This window comes from Oryza sativa, chromosome 1, assembly GCF_034140825.1.
Source record: "Oryza sativa Japonica Group chromosome 1, ASM3414082v1".
Taxonomy (NCBI): domain Eukaryota; kingdom Viridiplantae; phylum Streptophyta; class Magnoliopsida; order Poales; family Poaceae; genus Oryza; species Oryza sativa.
This window is the reverse complement of record NC_089035.1, coordinates 27,158,911-27,182,789: the sequence shown is the minus strand read 5'-3', so window position 1 is coordinate 27,182,789 and position 23,879 is coordinate 27,158,911. Positions and strand designations below refer to the sequence as shown.

Genomic DNA, 23,879 nt, shown 5'->3' with positions numbered 1-23,879 from the left:
AATGTGAAGCGAATAGGGTTTTATACAAACCTCACGTCGATAGAAGTTTGCAAACGGCATCAGCTTCACCATATCTAGCAAATGAACTCTGAGTATTACTTAAATTATGCATGAACGGAGAGATAGCAAGCCTTTCCGTGGATAATTTTGAAAGAACTTCTATGCCATGTAGTAAAACAGAATTTGTACAAATTATGCTTCTTGCACATGATATATCGTCCACTATAAGGAAACCACATACATACTGATACTGTCGGTAAGAAACGGGATTTTCTTTAGGCTTTTCGTTCAAAAAAAGCATATTCGTTCACATACCTGACAAGAGCCAAATAATTCTATTGAACAAACGGCAACTAAGAGAGTTGCCGTCTTTCAATAATTAGGAAAGATGGCTATTTGGATGGCTTAGGCTGTGGTCGTTATCTGGGGTTGGAAACAATCTCTCCGATACGCAAAATGAAACGACTCATTAGCGTATGATTAATTAAGTATTAGCTATTTATTTTTTTAAAAAATAATATAATTTTTTTAAAACAACTTTCATATACACTTTTTTTTTGAAAAAACATACCGTTTAACAATTTAGGATGCATGTGAGTTGGGAAAACTAGGAAATGTACTCCCACTTTTTTACGTCATCGTTACCGGGATTATCGTTACACGTGGATAACCGATTGGTAACTGACAAATTTCCAAGAAACCTCGTCAAATATCCATTTGAATTATCACTGGACTTTTGTTATTGCTACCCGTCGATAACGAAGAAGGGAAGCACCAGCGCTAATATTAACACAAAAGCACTACGCCACTACCTTCGCCACTACTTTCGCAGACATGATCGAAATGCTAAGTACACTAGAAAGCTAAGATGGGGGCAAAATTTTTTGCATTAGAAAAGAACGACTGTAATCGATAAATTAGTGCCATTTACAGGGATGGAAGCTCGCGCTTCTGAGCTATAGCTAAACTTATTTTCTAAATGCTATGTTAAAGAATGGGGAAGCAACAAAGAACAAGGTAAAGCATATACCACCAGCCAACCCAGAAAAAAGAAAGAAAGAAAGAAAGAACAGTAAACTAATGGCCAATTTGACATCTACAGTAAACTAATTCATGAATTTACGACAATTAGCCGTTTGGCAGAGGCAAGGAACTTTGCGATCATCAGCCTCGTCAGGGTCAAATAAGTAGTCATACCTAAATTTAGGAAGCAAACACATGGTTAGTCATTATGTACTTCCTTTCTGAGTTGCAGCTATGCTAAGATAAAGAAATAAGCTTTGTATTTTGCAACATACGTTAGCTCTTCGCCGGCAGAGACATTTTTCTTGGCGATTAGGACAATACGGCTCTCGTCATGCCCCACACTCATAATCCTTGCATAGCAGTTTGGAGTGCACTGCAATAAAACACGAAAACATCATATGCGCGTTTACTATTTCAGAAACTAGAGTGGGATTAGGGGGGTATATATAATCCTTACAGAATGATTAATCAAGCGTGCCACGTTTCCTTTATCTGTGGCATCAACGACTACTTCCTCGCTGATTTTGAAAAGCTGAGAATACAAAAGACAGCAATAAGATGCAATTAATATTAGGCGAATTATAAGATAGGGATACCATCATAAATTTCAAAATAAGAGTCTATCGTATGATTACTAATGCCATGTGTATCTTCTACATACATACGATAGCTGATTGAAAGCCACTTCCTCCATTTCGTATTATAAGACTTTCTAGCATTGCTCACATTTATATATATGTTAATGAATCTAGACTTATATGTGTGACTAGATTCATTAACATCTATATGAATATGGATAATGCTAGAAAGTCTTATAACCTGAAACGGAGGGAGTATATCACATATGAAACTATTCAACCCTTTTGTAGAGCCTAATCCAGTCATACCCCCATAGTATTAGCTTGGATGATGAGAAAAAAATATCAGCAAACCAAGCTACCAGTAAATGCATCAAGTTCTTAGTCATGGCGATGAATTGTATGCTTATATATAGATGGTGATATTTCATAGAAACATTCGCACTCATCAAATACATCAGACCACCAATCAAGCAAAATGATATGGAAAATGACTTACATAACAATCTTTGCCTTGTACACGATATTGTTCTTCCCTTAAATCAGCAACACTTCGTCTGACCTGCTCACCTCTATACTCGAGCACCTGAATAAAAGGTAGAAACAGAACAACACCATTACAGTCGAGCCTGCCAACATTTAGGTGCCACATTCCTAAAAAGCATTTGCATGGCATACAATAGTTCTGTTTGTAAGTACCATTTCTCCTTCTTGAATGCCCCTACGAGCAAAAAGTCCCCATCTATGAATTCCTGACCTACCAAAGCATACTCTGGTATGCTCTGTTTTCTGAAAGAAACAATGAAAAAATTAAATACATATATTATTGATATAGAAGGTATAGAGATTAGTAAGGCACAAACCTGCAGATAGTGTAGACGCTCCTTAAAAGTAGAAAAGGACTCTGGATCCCTCTCTTCCTGCAGAGAAGTACAGACTTGTTTACAAGAAAGCTGACTTAAGGATTGACACAGTTATCTAATAAATCACAGAATTACCCTAGGTGGATTCAAACTGTCGATTTCATCCCATCGATGTTGACAGGATCCCCTTACACGGTGTGCAATTGCTCCCTCCCGAGATCTCTGCATGTCAATCAAGCCAACAGTTCCTAGTTACAGACCAACAGGCCCACATATACCATAACATAAAAAAAGCATCTTTATAAAACATCAGTACAAACAAAACTTAAGATCCTCATGTAATTGATGTTGGAATGCTGCTACAATGTAAGCATGCAACAACCAACAGTCAAGATCCTGGACTAGCGTTACTCATGATTGGACCAGGTCGCATCTTTGGGGACAAATCTCCTTTCATGAATGAAGCACAGGCAATATTTCATCTTATAGTGCACCTACGCGTTACTCGCTCTATTTTGCATAGAAATAGCATAAAATAACAATAATGTCCTCTAAACTACAGCGTGGAACTTCTTTTGCAACAGTCACTTATGTTGGCATGCTAAAATGCTAGTTTTACGACTTCTTTTCTAGCAGGCATAAAGTTGCATCAAACCTCTTTCAACTAAAACATAAGGCATTTTTATTAAAATTTTAAATCATAATCTAATACAAGAGCAAACCTTTAGTTCTTTCTTAACATAAAACCGACATCTTGCTGCAGATAAGTTCTCTGAAATTTCAACTTCTGACACTGAATCCTTGGGAAGATCTTTCCTAATCAGCCTTGAAGCAGCTACAGTGCCATTGCTCTGAACAAGTTTTTTTGAAGAGATAGTTCCAGCAGGAGTTTGAATTATCAAAACATTGTCAGGATTAGGGGCCCTGCACAGAAATGTGGAGTCAGATACTTGCAAACTCTCCATAAGATGAAAAGAGCAAACTAAACTATGGATTCTAAACAAAGGCACCTTATTGTCAAGTGTTTGAATTATCAAAATTATTGATTCTAAGCAAACTAAATATGACGCAAAAATTGATGCGGAAAGCTAAATGCTTCACTACTGCATTCAGAAATAAAGCCATTACCGATGATGAGCACAATATGAAATCTTGTTTGTTGTCTGTTTGCCGTTTTTTTCCAAGCAGCGTATCTGCATCCATGAAAAACAGAGTATGTAAAGACTGAGAAGAATAAAAGATGCAAGCAAAATTGAAGTACAAACTCCAACACACTCATCAACATAAAAGTAATCAGCTGGTTATAGTTAATGTTAGTGTACCTCCATCCTATAGCCTGCCCTTGATGCACAGATGGCATGGTAATAAGTTGAGCACCTGTAGCACTGTGTACACGAACCATGTATTTGCCTACAAATGACACACATCTGGAGCAATGGATGAGAATAAGCATAATTAGAGTTTTGTAGTTCAACTTCAATATACAAGACATTTTAATATTGTTCAAGATTAATCTTCTTAAGACACTTAATATATCATCCAATTATACTACCTTCATGAATAGCAAAGGCGTAATATTCAATATCCCAATAGCAGGTTCCATCAGCTCATCACTAGCAAAAGCAACTTGTGGCTGAAACCATGCACATGTCACATGTACCCACAAGTTATCAACATTTGTTGGCTTCAGTGCACCACCTAAAAAGTACAGAAGTCACAAAAAACCAGGTTAGTGAATAGTGATTAACAGCTACTCAAATATAAATATATTTTTATTAGAAATATATTTTTATTAGATAAAAAGAAAGCTGAGTCGACAAACTCATTCTAGTCTGGTGTGATTCAATATTAGGTAAATCTAAATATTCATGCTACTAGTTGAGAAGGGAAGAACAAACAAACTGAACAGTGAACTTTTATATAAACATAATGTCACTAATGTTGTTCAGCTTAACGGACTAAGGCTTGTAAAACAAAGCTGTATACACAATTATTATTATCTGTTCACTGCTCTTAATGAAGGGCAGGCTTATGGAATACTTTTGAAACATATATGTCAGTGGTATATACCTTTTACAGGGCAAAGACAACACTCCCTTTTTTGATCAGGTGTTTCACAAGCCCTACAAACCCATGAGGTGAAGTCTTGCTTTCCCCTCACGCCATAGCATTCCTGATGAACTGCTATCTGGCATCTGAACGTGAATATTGTTAGTCAAGTTCAGAGTTTGTTCCGTATTTCAAAATGATTTCACAGTTAAGAAAAACATTTCTCGTAACAAAAACTTAACTACCTGTTACAGATTACAATTTTGTTGTAATCCCAGTCTTCAACCCATCTACAGACTGCACATCTTTCTGTTGTCCATTTTACATTTACAGTATCATATGGTTCTGTAAAATGTAAATAAATTTTAACTCCATCAATCCAATTCCCTTGTGAGAAGGATCATTCAATACTACAGGCAACTTGGAAGATCTAAATTGAAGTTGAGTTACCACTTAGCAAATCAAGAAGCTTTTGTTTCTTCATTTTCTGAGAGGAGCGCTTTGCAGGATTTGTGGAATATGAACTTGATTGATGTTGCTCTATCTGTAAATGAGAGTGTTTCACAATTATGCACAAGCAAACATAAGTACAAAACAATGAAGGCCTACAAAGCATATGTTAAAAACACTATTAAGAGCACTATGTTGAGGGTACTGAACGCACCCATTTTCCAAACGGCATAAGCGTGTCCTTGATTTTAATACTTGACTTCCAGTTTTTACTTCTGCAGCCAGCATGCCGTTCCCATTCATTGAACAAAAATTTTTGTCCCTTGCATGGACCACAATGGCAAGAAATTCTGCAAAAAAAGGTTTTACAAATGACATAAGTAGAATCAAATATACAAGAAATGAACGCCAGAATTACATCATGGGATAAATGCAATAATACAAACGGATGAACATGAGTAAGTACAGTAAGATGGGTAAGCAAAAAAAGGAAGGGATAAATCATGTAACTAATAGACCATTAACAAAAGAAGAGATGGTGCTGCATGCATGCCATAAATGATAAAATATATACAGTTAACATAAATTGGTGCTTACAGTTCAAGATCTCGTAGGTAAGTTCCTTCCATGCCAAAACAGATAACTGCAACTTTGTCAGGCTTGCTACTTTTCTGTGTGGAATTGTCAGTTCTGTTTCACAAATGAATTATAGATATCACTCTTGAGTCAATAAATAGAACCTTTCAATACAGAAATGCCACAAAATAATAGTTCTAGACTTGTGCCCCACCTATGTTCATAAGATTTTGTCTTCTTGCTGGACAGATTTGAGTTCTGTTTAACTCTACAATAAGGGCAGAAATAACTGTTGTCTCGTAGATCCTATAGCATTAAATCGTGAGCATGTTAGATATTCACCTAATAAAGCACTGATGATGCATTTGTTTTTTAATTATGAGAAAAGCATAACCTTGAGGTTGCTGCACTTTTTGTCACATTCTGCATGAACCCAACTTTCACAGCCATGACAACAAACCTGAGTAAGCACTTTCATCATCAGATTTGCAGGGTTGGAAACGAGGAGATAAATCTATTGCTTTAATAAGTGCATACTATCTTACCCATCTTCCTCCACATTTATGTTGCCAGCTTTTCAAACATACACCACAATACTCTTTGGACCGCAGTATCTGCAGGTACAGAAAGTAGAGTAAGGACTACATTATCCATGTTAACTGTTTATCATTACCACCATAACATAAGCAATCAAGTAGTTTTGCCATATGTACCTTAGCACACTGTCTGCAAGCAAGTTGTTCCATTACATACACCATCATGCTTGGGTCTTTATTTGGAAAGCAATTTCCACAACTCTCACATTGAAGTGCTCTTTTGTAACGCTGTGTACAATGTATGAAAAAACATAATTAGTTCAACAAGTAATGCATGACTCAGCACTTCAAATGCAATATTTTGACAGAAATACTGAAGTTCCACGTTAATCTTGAGTCAATTAAACATTGGTATTCCACTTTACAGAAAAATCCTGGATATAATCATTCTGTTCGTTTGCACAATAACTTTATGAGCTAGTGCTTATTTGTTACAATATTTCACTGTGTTACTTTACTTTTCAGGTTTGAGAAATCATTCTAATCCAGGCTGAGCTACATCATAAAACCCCTATTCAGCCAGAGTGTTACACCATAAACTTTTTCATCAAATTTGATAATCAAGTTAAACACAATATAAGATTGGACGTATAAAATTGGTTGATGGTTGAAATTAAATGTGCACACGCATTTACATAGATGTACATTAACTAGCAAAATCTATCAGCTTGCCTTAATTTGAGACTGGCACTCCAGCTCATTTGAGCCAGTCACTTCTTCTAAATCAGCTGGAAAAGATTGGCACACTGCAGGCTGTCCTGTTGTGTTGCCATCCATTGGAACTTCGAAGAATCCCTGATCAGCCAAAAATGCCTCTTCTAATGCCCTCTGGAAATCACCAGGTTTGCAACTGCTTAGTTCTGTCTGCCCTTGAAATCTGAAACAGGATATGAAATGGAAATATGCTATTTATTAGTACACACGCAGAGGCACTATCTGCCGTACCACACATTTACTCCCATTTTTACCACTAAAAATGCCTTTCCTAAAATGTTTTTACTTTTCAAGAAACACTATATTTGTTATAGGCATAATTCATGCCAATCGTATAAGTAATTATTACTTACCGGTCCATGTAGTCCACAAATGGAAATATCCCTCCTTGCCTCACCCAGATGAACTTCTGCAACCCGCCATATTGTCAAATCATTATTCAGAATAACCTCTTAACAGAGAAAATAGGCGCCAATTCAAACCAGAACATAATAGTCATTATATGTACCTTCTCATCACCGAATTCTGCAGCCCAGCCGAACAGCATCACACAAAGCACAGCACCGCTGCGTGGCTGTGGTGGCAATGCCTGGGCAGCAGCTGGCTGTGCTGGATCGACCACCACCCCCGGCCACACCGGCTGCCGCTTCCCGAGCCTTGCCCACACAATGTCGCCATACACAAAATCATTCCTCCAGTAAGATAGCTCTTCCTCCTCCTCCTCCTCCTCTTCTTCTTCCTCCTCCGCCTCCTCGTCCTCGTCATCGTCATCGTCATCGTCATCGTCATCGTCATCGTCATCGTCATCGTATTGCCTTTTCATCAGTCCCTTTCTATGGTAATAGCTGTATGGTTCACCGTGTACAGAAGTGACCGTGCTGAGGGACATGGAGTACTTCCTGGAGGCAACAAAGTTGTGGCCTTCCTCATAATCATCATCGCCATTTTCATCTAACTCTGACATTGTTAGACTCCTATCAGCAATTGCACCTTTGCGATATAACACCTCGCTTTTGGGCACTAGCTGCACAGCCTTGGCCGGAACAGGTGGCTTCGCCGGCTTATCCTTCTTCCAGGGGTCGATGAGCACCGAGTCGTTGAACCGCGAGGGCAGCACCTGGGCCCTCCCGCGCGACGTGCGCACCACCGGCGGTCGAGACGCCGCCGCGGCGGCGGCTGCTGCCCGCGAGGCAGCGGCCGGGGACGCGACCTCGGCCTCCTCGCACCAGCGGAACCCGAAGGCGGCGTAGGGGATGCCGGCGACCGGCACGTCGCCGAGCAGCTCCACGGGGAAGAACTCGTCGCCCCTCCGCCTCTTGGGCCGCCGCTCGCCGCCGTCCCCATCGTCCTCCCCGACCCCGGCGCCGCCCCCGGCATTGCACCGCCTCAGCGAGAGGATCTCCGACCGCTGGTTCCGCTTAAAGATCATCCCTCACCAACCCCCCCAATCCCCCACGCCGCCCGATTCCGACCGCGGGGATCGCACGGCGCGCCCTCTCCCTGCGAATTCAGCGAAAGAACTCCCCCGCAAGAACAAACCCTAACCCTACCTTCGCCGCGCGCGGCGTGCTCGGGGGAATTGGGGAATTCGCCTCTCCCCCTCCTCCCCCCACCTCGCGGATGGCGGCGGCGCAGCGGAGGCGATGGGAGCACGGAAGATGCAAACCTGGATGGATGTGGATTGGGAAGAGGAAATCGGCTTCGCTTGGATTTCCCGATTTTTTTTTGTTGTGTTCTTTGTGTGTTCTAATGGGTTTCCAAGTCGTGGGGGGGGGGGGGGGGGGGCGAAAGAAGAAGAGGAGCACGCACGAGCACGACTCGGTGGTAAAAAAAAAAAAACGCGATTTTTTTCCCCTTGGAGCCTTCGTGCCGCTGAGGGGTTGAGGCGGAGAGGAGGAGGGGAAGCAGCAGATGAGGCCGCCTAGGAAGGTGGGTGCCGTGGTGGATAGGGGGGGTGTTACGATTACATGGAAGAAGAAGTCGTCGTCGTCGTCCTCGTCGTCTTCGTGGGGGTTGCCGTTTAGATTTTGTTGCTGCTCGTGGCCGTCGCCCATGGAGGTGGTGGAGGAGTTGTGAACTGGTGCTGATGGATGGGTACGAGTTTGGAGGTTGCATTTTTTGGCGTCGTGGCAAGCCAAGCTAACGCGCAAGAGTTGTGATTTTTTTTTTGTTTTTTTTTTTCGGTTTTTGGGATTTGGGGTCTGTGCTATGGGCTCGGTTTGTGGATTTGTGAATTTGTGATCCTGTGCAGCTGGGAGTTCGATTTTGTGGAGATGGCATGATTTAGAGAAATTTGGGCGTAGGGTTTGGAGTGCTTGGAGAGAGATGGAGGTGGCCATGAACAAGTTGTTTGTGATGTGCATGTGCAGCAGCGCACGCGAGTTGGTTGGGGTGATGTGTACTGATGCTGGTTGGGAGGGGGGAGAGAGCCTGGGCTGGGAGGGGCTCCGCTCCGATTTGGTAAGTTAAGCTGCTACTCTGCTACTGCTGCTGATGTATCGGTGATGGGATTATGGACGGACGATGATTCCGACGGCTCGACGGGAGCAGGAGGCCGCCTGGTCACGGCGGATTTTCCCCCCTTCTTGTTGTTTCGTGTTCGAGGCTTTGGTCCCGAGTCCCGACGGTGGTGGTGCTTCGCGTAGGCCTTTGTAGCCTTTGTGGGATTGGGAGCCATGGAAATTTTTGTTCATGGATTTCTCAGCTTGGTCGATCTCCTCGGCACGTAAATAAATTTAGTCGTGCAGGGGGTGATTCGGGGTGAAGGGGCAGGCAGGCTGTAGATCCCGTCCGAGGCACCATCTCATGGAAGCGTAGATGCAGCAAGACGAAAGTGTCAATTTGAGCTATATGCCTATGTCTATCCAAAGCAAGACGAAGGAATGATTCCAGTTTTTTTTTTTCCTCTCCGTCGGGTAGGTTACCCGTCTTCGTGCTCGAATCTACGTGCGCATGTCTTAGCCGGAGAGGTGAGCGAGAGAAGAGAAGCCGATCCCCTCCCCTTCCCCGCCGTGCATTCGTGCCGGCCCCGTCGGATTCCGGCGCCCTCTCCGGCCACTACTCCGCCGGAGCTCGGCGACCGCCGCTCGGCGAGCCACCCAGCGTGGCATCGTCGACACGTACAGGATTTGCACGATCCTCCCAGTTCTCCCCCGTGGAGCAATTCGGTGGCTGGTGCGGTGAATCGGCCTCGTCAGGTGGTTCCGACGACGAGTCGTACGGAACCAAGGAAGATTCGCTCCTGCGGCAGTGTGATTCTCACGGGTCATGTGCGAGTTTGGGTGGCTCGCCCAACGCCCCAACTCACGGGCTCTGCGTCTCGGGGTCGTGGCGAGAAATGATGGCGATGCCTCTGTAAATTTTGTGTTTGGGTTTTTCGTTTCGTTGGAGTTTTGGTCTGTTGTCTTCGCTGGGTTCCGGATTCTGTTTTCTTTTGCCTTTTCTCGCAACGCTGGGCGATATGTGCTTGGGAGTTTGATTTTTTAAAGAAATTTTTTTTGATGCACAACTACTCCTACCTGCGTTTGTGCTGGATGAGAGAGACAGAGATGTGATGGAGGTGGCTTCCATGAACAAGTTTTGTGCAGTGCAGAGATGGTGTTAGTGCCTTGGTGAGGATGGTGTTGTCACGAGTAATTAAGGTGGGGTGATGCACTGTTGCGAACTGCAGTATCCAGAGGAGTTTTTCATTAATCTGGGGAATTCAGCTGCTGCTGATGTTGTCTCGATGGGGGGGGGAGAACGACGGACGCTGATTTTCGCCACCTCGACGGAAGCAGCCGGAGCTCACGACGAATTTTTCTCTCTGTTTTCTTGTTCTTGATCCTGACTGGCTGACTGCACTAGCAAAGAAGGACCCATTCGACATGGGAAAGGATCTATTAGTCTTCTCTCTTTCTCTTTTGTTTATTACGCCACCTTAATTGCAGACTCGCAGTCAACCATTCATGATTGATTACTGATTGTCCGGCCACAAATCCGGCGGCGAGCGAGAGAGGCGTTCCACCATTGCGTGCGTATCTGTGTCGTCCCCGGCCGCGATTCCGCCGGGCGCTGGCCCCGTCTCACGACACGTTCGATTTACCCTGCGGAACGGCGGGTTCTGACGGTGATTCGGCGCGTCACCTCGTCGTATTCCAAGCGGCCTTGGCTCGTGCGGTGCCCTTGAATTGAATCTTCTCGCTGCGGTTGCGGAGCAGTTCTCGCGAGAGCCCTGCATGCGGTGATTGTTTCTTTTTTAACTCTCTTTTTGGTCCTCCTGTATGCAACATTGGTGCCATGTTCACGTGGGGACGAAGACGAAGCTTTGCTCTGCTGGATAGGATCATAGGAGGCCTATGGAGTAATAAGCGCCTATGGCTATGAGGTGAGGCGATGGCCGTTTTTAATAGTGGTAGATGCGAATGGCCCATTGGTTACAGTGAGTGCGCCCAGCTTTCACCTTAGGTCTCTCGGCGTTCGGCGAGCGACTGCGACGAGCAATTCTAGCTCGTTGCGGTCAGTCCAATCCATCGGTAGTTCGGTACAGCCGAGTGACGGGTTCAGCCAGCCAATTCGTTCTCAAGGGCGATTTTTCTTTTTTGTCTTTCGTGATTAACGGCTTGGCGCCCCAGCTTGGAGTAGGAGTAATACACTAATCGTGTCTGCGTGTTGCAAGGCGTATGCGGCGGGCTGGCAGCACCGGCTATTCTTGCCGATTCAGCCGTGAAATACCTTCGGGTGCAGCTGCCTGAGGCGTAGTAGTAAAATTTTTCAGGTGTTCAGTATAGTTAGCTAAGTCTGTGGGCCTGTTTACTTTAATGCCATTTTCAACCTTACCAAATTTTAGTAAGGTTGCAAAAAAAAGTGGCTATATTTAGTTTGCTGCCAAATTTTGGTAACTGCATATGCTGCTAAATTTTGGTAACTGCATAACAAATCCTGCCAAAATTTGGTAACTACATAAGAAATCCTGTTAAAATTTTGGCAACTACGAAAATTTGGTAAGGTTTTTTTTTTTTTTTTCATCAAAGTAAACATGTCCTGTGTGTCAATTGCCGGGTGCCTTGCTGATTCAGTGCTCTTCGTCTGAGTGACGAGTTCAGTTGGGGGCTAAACGAGCATAGCATCATCTTGTTTCTACGCTACACATATGCTTCGGGGAAGGACGATCGCATATACGCGCACATGACAACTGCAGTGTTGCGTGCCGCCGCCGCCAAGCACCGCCCGGTACCGGAAGGGAATCGGAGCACCAGAATTTGGGTACAGGAATTGAGGAAGAAACAGAAATTTGGGGGAGAGTTTAGTTCGTTCGTTCATTAATCCCCAGAGTGAACTATGTTTTCTTCTTGTACGCAACGCCCCACAAAGGCTCGCAGGCCCAAACACATTGAGGCATACAGGCCCCCACTTACATGGCGTACAATACAGCCCATATGCCTTGGCACACAGGCCAGAATACTGAACTCGACCCATATAACTATTTTTTGACTGAATACCCATATAACTTTCACTCCGTATTGTCGCTTGAACCCACACTACTCTCACCTGTCACTACTCACTATCACTAGGGATGAAAAAGATAGGTTGAAACGGGCAATCGGTCGATATAGGACTATAAGGTATCTCTTCGAAAACGATATTCGGTTGGCCATGGATTATATTTATCAGTTAAACTATTCAGTGTCGATAACAGTACGACGCTGAAAGAAATTAGAAAAAAAAAATCAAATGTTATAGATTCCTAGAATTAGAATTAGTTTCAAATGGTATTTTTAATTCCTAGTTGTCGGTTATGAAAATATGACATGCAGCATTCAGATATATGGCACCTAATAGGCCGGCTGGCCGAGCGACTCCTAGGCCTGATAGAAGCACATGTTTGCTTAATCCTACCTCGCGCTAACTTTCACCGTGCAATGCCATGTCACGCAGTTGAGTTGTGATTCAAGATTGTTTTGTTGGTTTTGCTAAAACAACATCGTGCACTATCATATGATAACCCCTGCGTCATCTACACATAGGTGGCTCAAGGGCGAAACCTAGCCGTCGCCATGATGTCCTCTCTTCTGCCTTACTGTCGCTGGAGCACACCGTTGGAGAACCAAGCGGCGAGCCGATATGACGGCGGCGAGGCCAAACCTCACCGGAGCTCTGCCTTTGGCACAGGAAACACATCCGTGTGGTGTGTGTCGCACAGGGAAGGTAGCATGACGGGAGGCCGACATGATGACAGGGAGGTTGGCGTGGGCAATGGCAAGGAGGCCGGCGCGATCGGCAATAGTAGGCGATCATTGTGGGTGAGATAGTGCAGATTGGAAATCGTGGCACCAACGGCGGGAGAGGCACCTGGTGGTGGCTAGCTGTATCCATGACGAGCGAGATGTGGGCAGTGCGAGAGACGACGTTGTGGGCTGCGGGAGGCAACTTTTGAGGTGAGAGACCCGATGAAGGCAAGTTTGGGCTAGCCAGTGATATAGGCTGGTGCGGGAGAGAGTGCTACAAGCAAAAGCCTAGTTCAGGGTTCCTTGAGCCGGCAACGACGACGTCTTTAGGCACTGTGACCCTCTTGGAGCGTTGTCGAGCGGCCACACTCCACCTCCTTGGCAGGACTCTCCGAGTGAAAAGTTAGTATAGTTAGATGGGAGATGGTGGAGCCTAAGTGTCATGACCTCCATGGAGGCATTGCTTAGGAGGTCTTCATTCCACGCGAAGTGCAAAAAACTGGATTGGTGAGTGACCCGAGCACCCTTCCGCTCACCAGTCCGACGGTCTGACCAGTGGACCGATGGTTGAACTACGGTTCAATAGCACATATATACAATGTATATTTTCTCTAAAACACAAGTGAATAAAGGAAGGATGACTAGAGCCAAGCACTCTCAGTGCACAGACCCACGTTCAAGTCCCCATGCCATAACCCTTTTTAGCAATTTTTGTCAAAAAAAAGGCGCCTGGGCCTGAATGCAATGGATTGGGCCTTACCTTAGAGTGAGGGACGAGTGGGTCTCCTTCTCTCTCGCCCTCTCCCTCTCCTCAACCCTGTATGTGAGGATAATCGGAAACTCATCGACGATCTTCTATGTGGAGTCGGTGTTTGGCAGGGCATTTTCACACCCCCTTGAGGTCTAGCATTGATCGGTCATGCTTAGTAGTGGTTGTGGGTTGAGGATAATCGGAAACTCATCGACGATCTTCTATGTGAAGTCGGTGTTTGGCAGGGCATTTTCACACCCCCTTGAGGTTAGCATTGATCTGTCATGCTTAGCAGTGGTTGGCTTGGTACTAGCTAGTACCTTCTTCTAGGTTATACAAGGAGCTACTAGCTTACGGTGGTAGGGGGTTTGCGAAAGAGTGGTTTCCTAAGATGATTTCAGACACTAGATTCCACCACAATGCAAGTTATCTACAAAAAAACATTCTTAATTGTTCCATCTCCATGAGTTTTCTTTGGTTAAGTTTCCTGCAAAAGGAGTGGTTTTCTACTATGATTTTAGACACCAGATTCTACCAATAAATAAGTTATCTGGTAAAAAATACATTCTAACTTTATACACCACAAAGACCATCTCAACGTCTGAACTCTAACTATATCATCAAGCTAACAATGGAACTAGAAACTACTCCCTTGCGGCCTCCGCCTCCTCGTCGCTTAGCCAGCAGAAGCCGTCCGAACTTCATTAAGAGACGGAGTAAATGGTCTTTTACAACGGTTACAACTAGCTGAAACAACTCGTCGTGCTAAAGGCATAACTCGCATCACTACTTAGATTACAGTTTTGAGTGCCTCCTCATCGTTATCTCCCAGAACTGGTTTGAGCGCCTCGAAGATGGAGATGTAAGAAGCTATACATGATAGAATCACGGAGGTAATGTTAGCTATCTGAAAGAAAAAAGAATAGTTAGATCCATTACTCAACAAAATACTCTAAATTCAGAACTTTCCAAATTGACAGAATAATAAAAATATTGTTATACCCTGAAATACGTGTGGTCATAACGATAGATGCAGCAGCCTGCCCAATACAGCGTGAAACCAGCCTCCAAGGAGCGTATGTAGACAACCAACTTCCTCCTGTTTCTGATTCGAGGAACCTTGGCATCAGGTGCCTGATCTTGACAAATGCATCCCTTGCACTGGTGGAAAGAATGGTAACACAAAAGGTACACACTTAATTCTAGTACATTTCCAAAAAGAAAAAAAGATGTTCCCTTTTTTAATTTTATTTCGACACTTAAGTACAGTGACATCAAACCATCAAGGTCTCATACTTGAAATGTATGCACTATATATGTGCCAGCTCCACATGACATGAAAATAGTCATACAAAATATTGACAATTGACAATGTCAATAGAACCATATATTTATTTGTTTTGTTAAAGTGTTGCATTGCTGATTGCACTTTGGTAAAACTGATTTAGTTGTGCAATCATTTACCAAAATGGTAACTCTATCACTAAAATAGTAGTGCAATTGATTAGCAGCGACAAAAACTATTATGCATCAGAAATACAACTTCCAGAGGAATGCGTGAGGTTCATACCAGGTCACCATGTGGGAGCAGCGAAGATGCCACCTGTGTCAGGGTGGCCAATGCAGATATGGTATTTGCAATTTTATGTTCTCTCTTGAGATGTCCAAAAACTCCCACATCCAGCAATAGAATGACGATGAGCAACATCGATAACATTGTGGTGTGGCATACCTAAAAACTTCACAACGTTAAAGCCAAATCCAGTTTTCTCACCTACAATTTGTTATGTATATGTTTGAAAAGCATTACCGCATCACTCATAACACCACTCGGGCTCCACTTGAAAACTAGTGATGTGCCATAGATGATAAGCCCAGCAGAATAGATAGCCACAGCTGGAGCACCAACAATTTTTCCATTGGCTCCATGTAGTTGGCATAGGGAAAACGATAGCCACGCAAGAGTTGCCATTCCTGTTTTGATGAAGTCGGTGTTGGTGTAAACAATCTTGAGAGCATTTGGATTGCTACCGGTACTCCAGTGGACCACGAAAGGAGTAACGTAGGTTAACATCGATAACAAACCGCCTTAGGAATAGAAAAGAATGGTTAGCGACATATTAACAAAGGGAAATCATTCACATTGTTGTAAGCCGAGTTAAAATATTATAAATAATATCTTCTAGAGGAACACATTATATTCATTCAATATTATTATCTAGTAAATCCTACAAACTTTAGATACTTTGCAAAAAAAAGATTATAAACTTACATATTTATTATTTAAGCTCATGCATCAAGTAATTGGGTTCACATCCTCTACCATAATAACACTATCATTATAGGTAATGACATGTGAGATAATAGAAGGGTGAAACCTATAAACTAATGACTGTAATGGTAGTAACATTATGGTAAATGATCCTCACCCCAAGTAACTACACACATAACCTCATTGTTTGGCTTATCATACTTATAAGCCAAAAATTAAATTTTGAAACTCAATTTTGAAGTTGATTATGTGATTTTTCTTTCATTGTATTTTATTTCACAGCATTTGCTTTTAATAACTAAGAACACATATATAAAAAATTTACTTATAAATTATTTTTTGGTTGTTAAGAAAGAACCATGCTTACACCATACCTAATGACTAATGAGACATTGGACAAACGGAATCAAAAGAAAGACAAAACATACTAACCAAAGAGTATGAATGGAAAATTGAACCCATTTTTCTCGTTGATAGCCTTCGCCCCCTCCTGGTTTGCCTGCAAAAACGTGCTCATCAGATCAGCCGCAAAGAAGCATCGAGTTTCTGAATGCATGTACGTGAAAAAAAAAAGGTGTCGGATGAACATGGTGTGCCCCAAGCCCCCAACAAGAAGAGACAGCTCTTTCTGTAAAATTTGTTGAATGAATGTACTGAAAAGATCTACCTTAGAGACAAATGCAAAGCCCTTAAACGTGAAATAGATTCAGAACTTATGGACTTAAACTGTGCCCCCAACAACAAGATACTCACAAGAAACCAGTTTTTTTTCCTGAATACAAGTACCGTAAAAAGATCCAACCTTCAAATTAACCGATGAAAAGCCCTTAACATGAAACATATTCAAACTAAATGAACTTAATGTGCCCCTAATAAAATAAGATGCACCTGCCACCAAAAAAAACTTCAATTTCTGAATCCATATACCGTGAAGATCAGATGTATTGGCCTACTCTATTTTGCACGCCAGAAAAATAAAGTTTGAAGTGTATATAAATGCGAAAGTTTGGCAAGAAAAATCTACCACCTACTTTATCCCGGCCGAAAATATCATCACGGTAGTCGGACGCGTAGACCAGAACGAGCATACACGAAATCAAGATGCAGAGACACCCCAGCCGCCTCATGGCCACCCTTTCCCTCTGATTATAGGGCAGAAAGCCAAGGAAACGGCTTGTTAGGAAAGCAGAGACGAGTCGCAGTGCGGCCGTCGGTTTACTGTATCATCAATCAATCTATCTCAAGCTGAAACCGCCAGCTGATTGGGCAAGTACCGCAGTCAATTTTAGAGATAAACCTGGGAAACATCGGTGAAAAAAAAACGTTAATTTAGAAAGCATCCGCATCAAAATTCAGTCAATTTTAGGGATAAATCTGGGAAACATCTGTGAAAAAAAAAAGAAACGTTACTTTAGAGAAAATTCACATCCATATTCCAGAGTCTGCTAAATCTAAACTATCTACACCTTGCAACGAAAGCAGCTTTCTCCAAGACTCCAACTGATTAAACTGAAATAAAAAAGATAAGAGGAAAAAGAAAAACGCAAAGCACTTCGCCTACCTAGCGCCACCACAGGCTTCTACTCCTTCCCAAGGCTGCGCCGCCGTCCCTCCCGCACTCTGAACGAGCCGCACGACACGTACGAGCTCGTGTCGACAACGTCGTCCGCCGCTGCCGATGATATGTAGCAGGTCCCCCCCGAAAGTCAGCGATCGATCGCTGTAACCCCTCCCCACATGATTTCCTTGTTGACATTAAATTTATGCATCTAAACTTTATACATATTAAGTTTACATATCTAAAATTTATACATCTAAAGTTTGTAGTCCCAAAGTTTACAAACATGATTTAAATTTATATTTAGATACAAATATTTTTATATATAATATTTATATACATAAAGTTTATATGTGGAAAGTTTACGGTATAAAGTATATATATATATATATATATATATATATAAGTCAATGCACATGAATAAAAGATATTAGATTTTGTTTTCTATCTTTTTAACTTGTTTTTTTAAAAAATTTATGGTGCAGTAATAAGGGGGAGGAGCCATGTTAGGGGAGGGGCGTGTGATCGCTCACCGCCGATTGAATCGGAAAAAACTAGAACTAGGAACCTCACCAGCTCGGTTCACTTTAAAGATCTTCCATGCAATCGGACTGGAAAAACACAGGTGAACCTGGGAAAGAAGCCACCGGGTTTTTCCGCCGCTTGGATTCTCAATAATACTCGGGAGAGAGAAGTCAAGGGCGAGATGAATAAGAAAAGAAAAAAAAAAGAGGGAGTGAGAGGGGATGAAAAAAAATTAAAAAAATATTATTTTTTAGAAGGAAAAAGTACGAATTACCCCCTGAACTATCGTGGTCGACCGAATTACCCTACTAAACTCGAAAACCAGATATTGCTCACCCTGAACTTTTAATACCGGACAAATTACCCCCTCGATTGAATCCAGAGCGGTTTTGTCCTACGTGACGTACACGTGGCAATCCAGTCAGCATTTTATTTTTTTTAAAAAATAGTGGGACCCACCTGTCATACCTTATCTTCCCCTCTTCCTCTTCCTCTCTCTCGGGCTCAGGCTAAAATCGTGCACGATGCGGGGATGGGCGGCGGCGAGCGAAGGCGGATGGGCAGTCGGCACGTGGGGGCCGGCGATGGGCGGCCATGGCGTGCGGGGGCCGGCGATGGGTGGCGGTGGCGCGGGGTGGGGGGGCTGGCGATGGGCGGCGGTGGCGTGCGGGGGCCAGCGATGGGCGGCGGCGGATGGGTAGTCGTCGCGCGGGGGCCGGCAACGGCGGGTGGTTCGACGTGCTGGGGCGGATGGGCAGTCGGCCCAAGCAACCTCCACCTCGATGAGCCCGACGAGCGGTGGACGTCCGCCTCGGGACGCTGGCGAGGCTGAACGGGTTCAACGGCACGGTGATCCTACGCACGGTGACGTCGATGCACTACGAGAACGGCGGATGGTTCGATGACGGGGAGTGCACCGCGACGCGGCCGGTCAACAAGAGCGAGAACAGGGCGGCGTCGGAGATGGCGGCGACGGAGGCGGAGTTCTACCGAGCGCAAGCCGAGGAGTTCCCGGGGGCGGTGGCCCCCTCGTCCCTCACCGCCGCAGCCTCCGCGTCCCGCAGCGCCGCCCACCGTCGTTCACAGTGAGAGAGGAAGAGTGAGAGAGAGAGAGTGGTAGAGAGAGAAGAGAGAGAGAGGAAGAGTGGAAGAGTGGAAGAGGAGTATGACATGTGGGTCCCATATTTTTTTATAAATAAAATGCTGACTAGACTTCCACGTGTACGCCACGTAGGACAAAACCGCTCTGTATTGGTTCAAGGGGGGTAATTTGTCCGGTATTGAAAGTTCAGGGTGAACGATGTCTGGTTTTCGGGTTTAGGGGGTAATTCGGTCGACCGCGATAGTTCAGAGGGGTAATTCGTACTTTTTCCTTTTCAGAATTGCTAAAAAAGCTTGTCGCAAGTTTTTGGGTAAAAAACTTCCAAATATAACTATAATATAGTAGTGTAATTACTATAATTACACTATGATTACATTGTAACTACACTGTAACTATATTGTAATCTCTATATAAGATATAAAGTTGCATATATTATTTTAATACTTATATAAAGGGATGAAAACGGAGCGGATAGTTTCCGTCCGCTCCGGACAAAAATGGATACGGATACCTTTCGGATCGGATAGTTTGGATACGGATACGAATACGGATATTTTCTCCTGGATACGAATACGAATATGGTATCGGGGGTTCCGTCGGATACGGATAATAATTCGGTTATCCGGTGAACAGTGATATTTGGATATCCGCAGGACCCATGAGATATACCCCATTTCTTTCTAACTCTATATCCTTCAATATACCTTTATAGATTTTAATAGTAGTTTATCTCTTAACACTAGTCCATACTATTAATATTACTTAAATTTCAAAAAATATTTATAAATTATACCTCATTTTATATAAAATGAGCTAATTATATATGTTAATATTTGTTTCTATTAGAAGTTAAGTTGGTTTTCGTGTTCCGACAAAAATTTGTTTCCGTATTCGTGTCCGATCATATTCGATTCTTATTCATATTCGAGATAATCCGTATTTGTTTCCGTATTCGAGCTATCCGTATTCGTTTTCGTATCCGGTAAAAAATATGAAAACGAATATGGTATGAGCATTATCCGTCCGTATCCGCTCCGTTTTCATCCCTACTTATATACAAGTTTATATTATAGCTATAGTGAAATTATATTAGAATTATACTATAGTTAGATGAATTATACTCCCTCCGTTTCTAAATATTTGACACCGTTGACTTTTTAGCACATGTTTGACCATTTGTCTTATTCAAAAAACTTTGTGAAATATGTAAAACTATATGTATACTGTCGACGGGTGATACCCGTAGACCGGATATAGAGGGTATTGGGGTACGTTGGTACAAGGATCTATGTAGTACGACATCAAGCAAACAAAAGACAAGAATTATACTGGTTCAGGCACCTTGATAGGTAATAGCCCTAGTCCAGTTGATGTGGGATTATATGGTAGAAAACACAGGTTACAAAGAGAACAGGGGAACTTGTCGGATCCGACGAGATTGTAGTCGTGTTGATTCGACTAGCTCTCGATGACTTGGCTCCTCGTAAGCTCCGGCTTCGTAGGCTGTAGAAGTTGTGTTGGCTCTGAGATTCGATGCCTAAACCCTCCTCGGGGGGCCCCTTTTATATCGCAGATGTGGAGGTCTCCTCATAGAACTCGGAGGCATCAGACCCTATACGATACGCCAACGACCCAGTTCTGCCCGAGTAGGATTATTCCCATCTGTAGATTCCGTGAAAGGTTTCCTTAGAATACACAGGAAATATCCGCATGCGCGTTGGTATGCCATATCGATATGTAACGTATATCGAAGGGTAAAGGGTATGCCTAACCCGTAACCCTGACATATACATATAAGTATATTTAACAATGAATCAAATGATGGAAAAAGAATTAATAATTACTTAATTTTTTTAATAAGACGAACGGTCAAATATATTTAAAAAAGTCAACGGCGTCAAATATTTTTTCCTTTAAAAACTTAAGGATAGTAAAAAAAACAACTTTGGATGAACTTGTGTACCCAAACAACCAGAGACGTTCTATGTGCAAAAACCACATATTTTTTTTGAATGAATGTACCATGAAAACTTGAAAAGATCCAACCTTGAATACCGATGCAAAGACCTTAACATGGTGGTGTGCCCCCCAACAACAAGAAGCTCCTTCCGCAAATAATCATGTTTTTTTTTCCTGTTTTCCTGAATGCATGTACTGTGAGAAAGATCCAACCTCCTGAATGCATCTACTGTGAGAAAGAATGAAAGATCCAACCTCCAAAGAAACCGATGCAAAAGCCCTTGCGTGAAAAAAAAAATTCTAACTTGATGAACTTGGTGTGCCCAAATAAAAAAACGTTCTTTTTTTTTGCGGGAGAAAAGACATCAAGTTCTGAACGCAAATACCATGAAAACGATTCAAATGCAAAGCTCTGCTCTGCTATGCACGCACGCTAGAAAAAAAATACAAACTTTCGAATGGTGATGAGGAAATCTGACAAGCAGGAAAACACTACCGCCTCCGTGGTGCCTCCTGCCTTGTCCCGGCGAGAGATCGATCGCTTCAGGAGAGTTGGACACGTAACCAATAACGAGCATACACGAGAGGAATTAGAACAAGAAGCAAAGACATCCGAAGCGCCCGACGCATGGCCACACTTCGTGAACGCGCGGACGGCGCTGGGGCCATGGCCACGCAGCGTGGGGCGAGCCTTCACTGTGGCGTCCCGCTCGGGTGCCTCCATGGACCATGCGGTGTGGGGCGAGGAGAGACGCGAGAAGGCAGCTTCAGCGCGTGCGATCAGTGCCGCCGGCCGTGCCGGTGCCCGGCCTAGCGAGCGTGCGAGGCCTCGACTGCTCGACAGAGCTGGCTGCTGCGACGGCGTGAGGAGGAGGCGGGACATAGTGACGGAAGCGGCCGGTGCAGCGGCGCCGCCGCCATAGCGATCGCGAGGTGGAGGCGGCCGTTCGGGTTGGGTTGGGCCGAGCAATTGATGGGTTTATCCTGCAAAATAGTCAAACCGTATCGGACTGTACCAACGGGTGCGGGCGATGCACGTAACGAAATAGGAGTATATATATACCTTGTTCTTGGGGAGAACAGTTGCACGAACTCGGCGACACAACCTACTAGATCATATCGATCTGTTTCTTCTCCGGCCAAGGAAGGTACGTACGCCGAATCCTCGATGTTGGGACCTGATCGATTTTGTTCGTCTCTCCAATAACTTCTATCAGTCTGACTATATATGTCTCCATCTCCATCTCCATCTCCATCTCCATCTCCATCTCCGTGAAGATGGAGCAGCAGAAACAAGGGTTGCCGGGGGTCAACCTTGCTGTCGGCGTGGTGATCGTTGGAATACTAGCGTTCCTCCTCTTGGCAGTTGTACTAATGGCGCCAATCATCAACGGGCCACCGGATCCTAACATCTCCATCCGGCTCGTAGGTGTCGAGGGGCTCGACCCGCGCCTGCCTGCCCCGGTGCCGCCGGTTTTCGACCTCGCCGTGGACGTCGCCGGCGTCTCACCTCGCTACCATGCCTGCGGCGGAGGCGGGGGCTCCAAGCTGCGCGTCTCGTACCATGACATCGTACTTGCCTCGGCCCTGGTGCCGAGTTTCTGCATCGACGGCAAGCTGCTGGAGGGCGGCAGCGCGGCCGGCGTGGTCGTCGTCAAGGCCAGAGGTGGGGCTGACGGCGCCAATGCCATGATCCGGGGTGACCTGCGTAATCTGATATGGACCGAGAGGCATGTTCTAGGAAAGGTCAATTTCGATGTAAGTGGGAACTTGGGGAAGGAGTCCGGCTTAGGTGATTTAAGCTTTAGAGTTTCCTCCATTGAAGGTGCGTAAGATCATCGAAAGATAAGTTGTTTTAGGGTGTTGCTAATTAATCATATATACACCCTACATCCATTGTACAATATTTTTTTAGAAGAATATTTTTTGAAGAAGTTAGAAACGCCTAGAGATTTTTCGGCTAGTTCCACAAGATGGTGGATTAGCTGGTCTTGAGTTTAAAGTCTCATTCCTTTTATTTATTTGATATTAGATCATTTCCTAATATTTATATTTTTTAAATATTTTTCTAGAAGAAGTATAATATAGCTGTTCTCTTTTTAGCCTTTGGCTCTAATGAACAATGCAACCACGGTCGTAAGCACACGTGGAGATTGAATATGTATAACTTTAACTCGGTGTTAATTTTAAACTCTATGTATGTGAATAAATGAATGGATAGAATTGTGATGCACACATATATATCCGAGTGAATGTGGTGTGGATGTGGATGGGAATAAAAATGAAAATGTATCTCTATGATTGTGGTGTAGTGCATCTGAACTTTTCTTTTTAACCTCTTACATCTACTAGGCAGGCGGTTGTTGCATTTACACATACCGGTTTCTTATAATAACTGTTTGTGTAAATCGTTTTTCACATGCAGTTAATTTTGCGCATGTAGAAATAGCTGATTTCCATATGCCCTGGACTATAGTCGGCTGGACAAACGCCCGTATAAATCGGGTATCAACCACCTACAAAAATGTTTTGTGCAATCCGTTTGTACGGGCGTTTGCAATCCGTATAATGTTTTGGACAATCGCCTGTAAAATCCGTTGGCCTTGTTTTCAGCCATGCGGCCATGCCGTAATGTACGTTTTGAGGTGATTTTT

At 43.7% G+C, this 23,879-nt stretch overlaps 3 protein-coding genes across 3 annotated transcripts; 1 reads left to right on the top strand and 2 right to left on the bottom strand.

Moving 5' to 3' along the window:
- Window positions 1-869: 869 nt before the first annotated feature.
- Window positions 870-8,618, bottom strand: LOC4324177 (histone-lysine N-methyltransferase ATX4). The gene is made up of 23 exons (XM_015766222.3): window positions 7,361-8,618; window positions 7,206-7,261; window positions 6,811-7,015; window positions 6,256-6,366; window positions 6,088-6,156; window positions 5,937-6,002; window positions 5,757-5,848; window positions 5,564-5,656; window positions 5,181-5,316; window positions 4,967-5,060; window positions 4,762-4,861; window positions 4,538-4,662; window positions 4,020-4,165; window positions 3,790-3,894; window positions 3,596-3,660; window positions 3,190-3,391; window positions 2,603-2,689; window positions 2,468-2,524; window positions 2,304-2,393; window positions 2,104-2,190; window positions 1,484-1,558; window positions 1,299-1,399; window positions 870-1,197 (listed from the first exon to the last, which is right to left on the bottom strand). The coding sequence occupies exons 1-23, from the start codon at window positions 8,279-8,281 to the stop codon at window positions 1,107-1,109; spliced, it is 3,174 nt and encodes a 1,057-aa protein (XP_015621708.1). The 5' UTR covers window positions 8,282-8,618; the 3' UTR covers window positions 870-1,106.
- A 5,720-nt stretch (window positions 8,619-14,338) lies between these two features.
- LOC107276384 (uncharacterized) lies at window positions 14,339-17,805 on the bottom strand. The gene is made up of 7 exons (XM_026022566.2): window positions 17,643-17,805; window positions 17,113-17,378; window positions 16,514-16,580; window positions 15,620-15,897; window positions 15,380-15,541; window positions 14,812-14,970; window positions 14,339-14,716 (listed from the first exon to the last, which is right to left on the bottom strand). Exons 2-7 carry the CDS (start codon window positions 17,206-17,208, stop codon window positions 14,600-14,602), a joined length of 879 nt encoding a protein of 292 aa, XP_025878351.1. The 5' UTR covers window positions 17,209-17,378; window positions 17,643-17,805; the 3' UTR covers window positions 14,339-14,599.
- Window positions 17,806-22,231: 4,426 nt separating this feature from the next.
- On the top strand, window positions 22,232-23,435 carry LOC112937876 (uncharacterized). Its single transcript, XM_026023103.2, has 2 exons — window positions 22,232-22,373; window positions 22,504-23,435. Exon 2 carries the CDS (start codon window positions 22,504-22,506, stop codon window positions 23,056-23,058), a length of 555 nt encoding a protein of 184 aa, XP_025878888.1. The 5' UTR covers window positions 22,232-22,373; the 3' UTR covers window positions 23,059-23,435.
- Window positions 23,436-23,879: the final 444 nt, after the last annotated feature.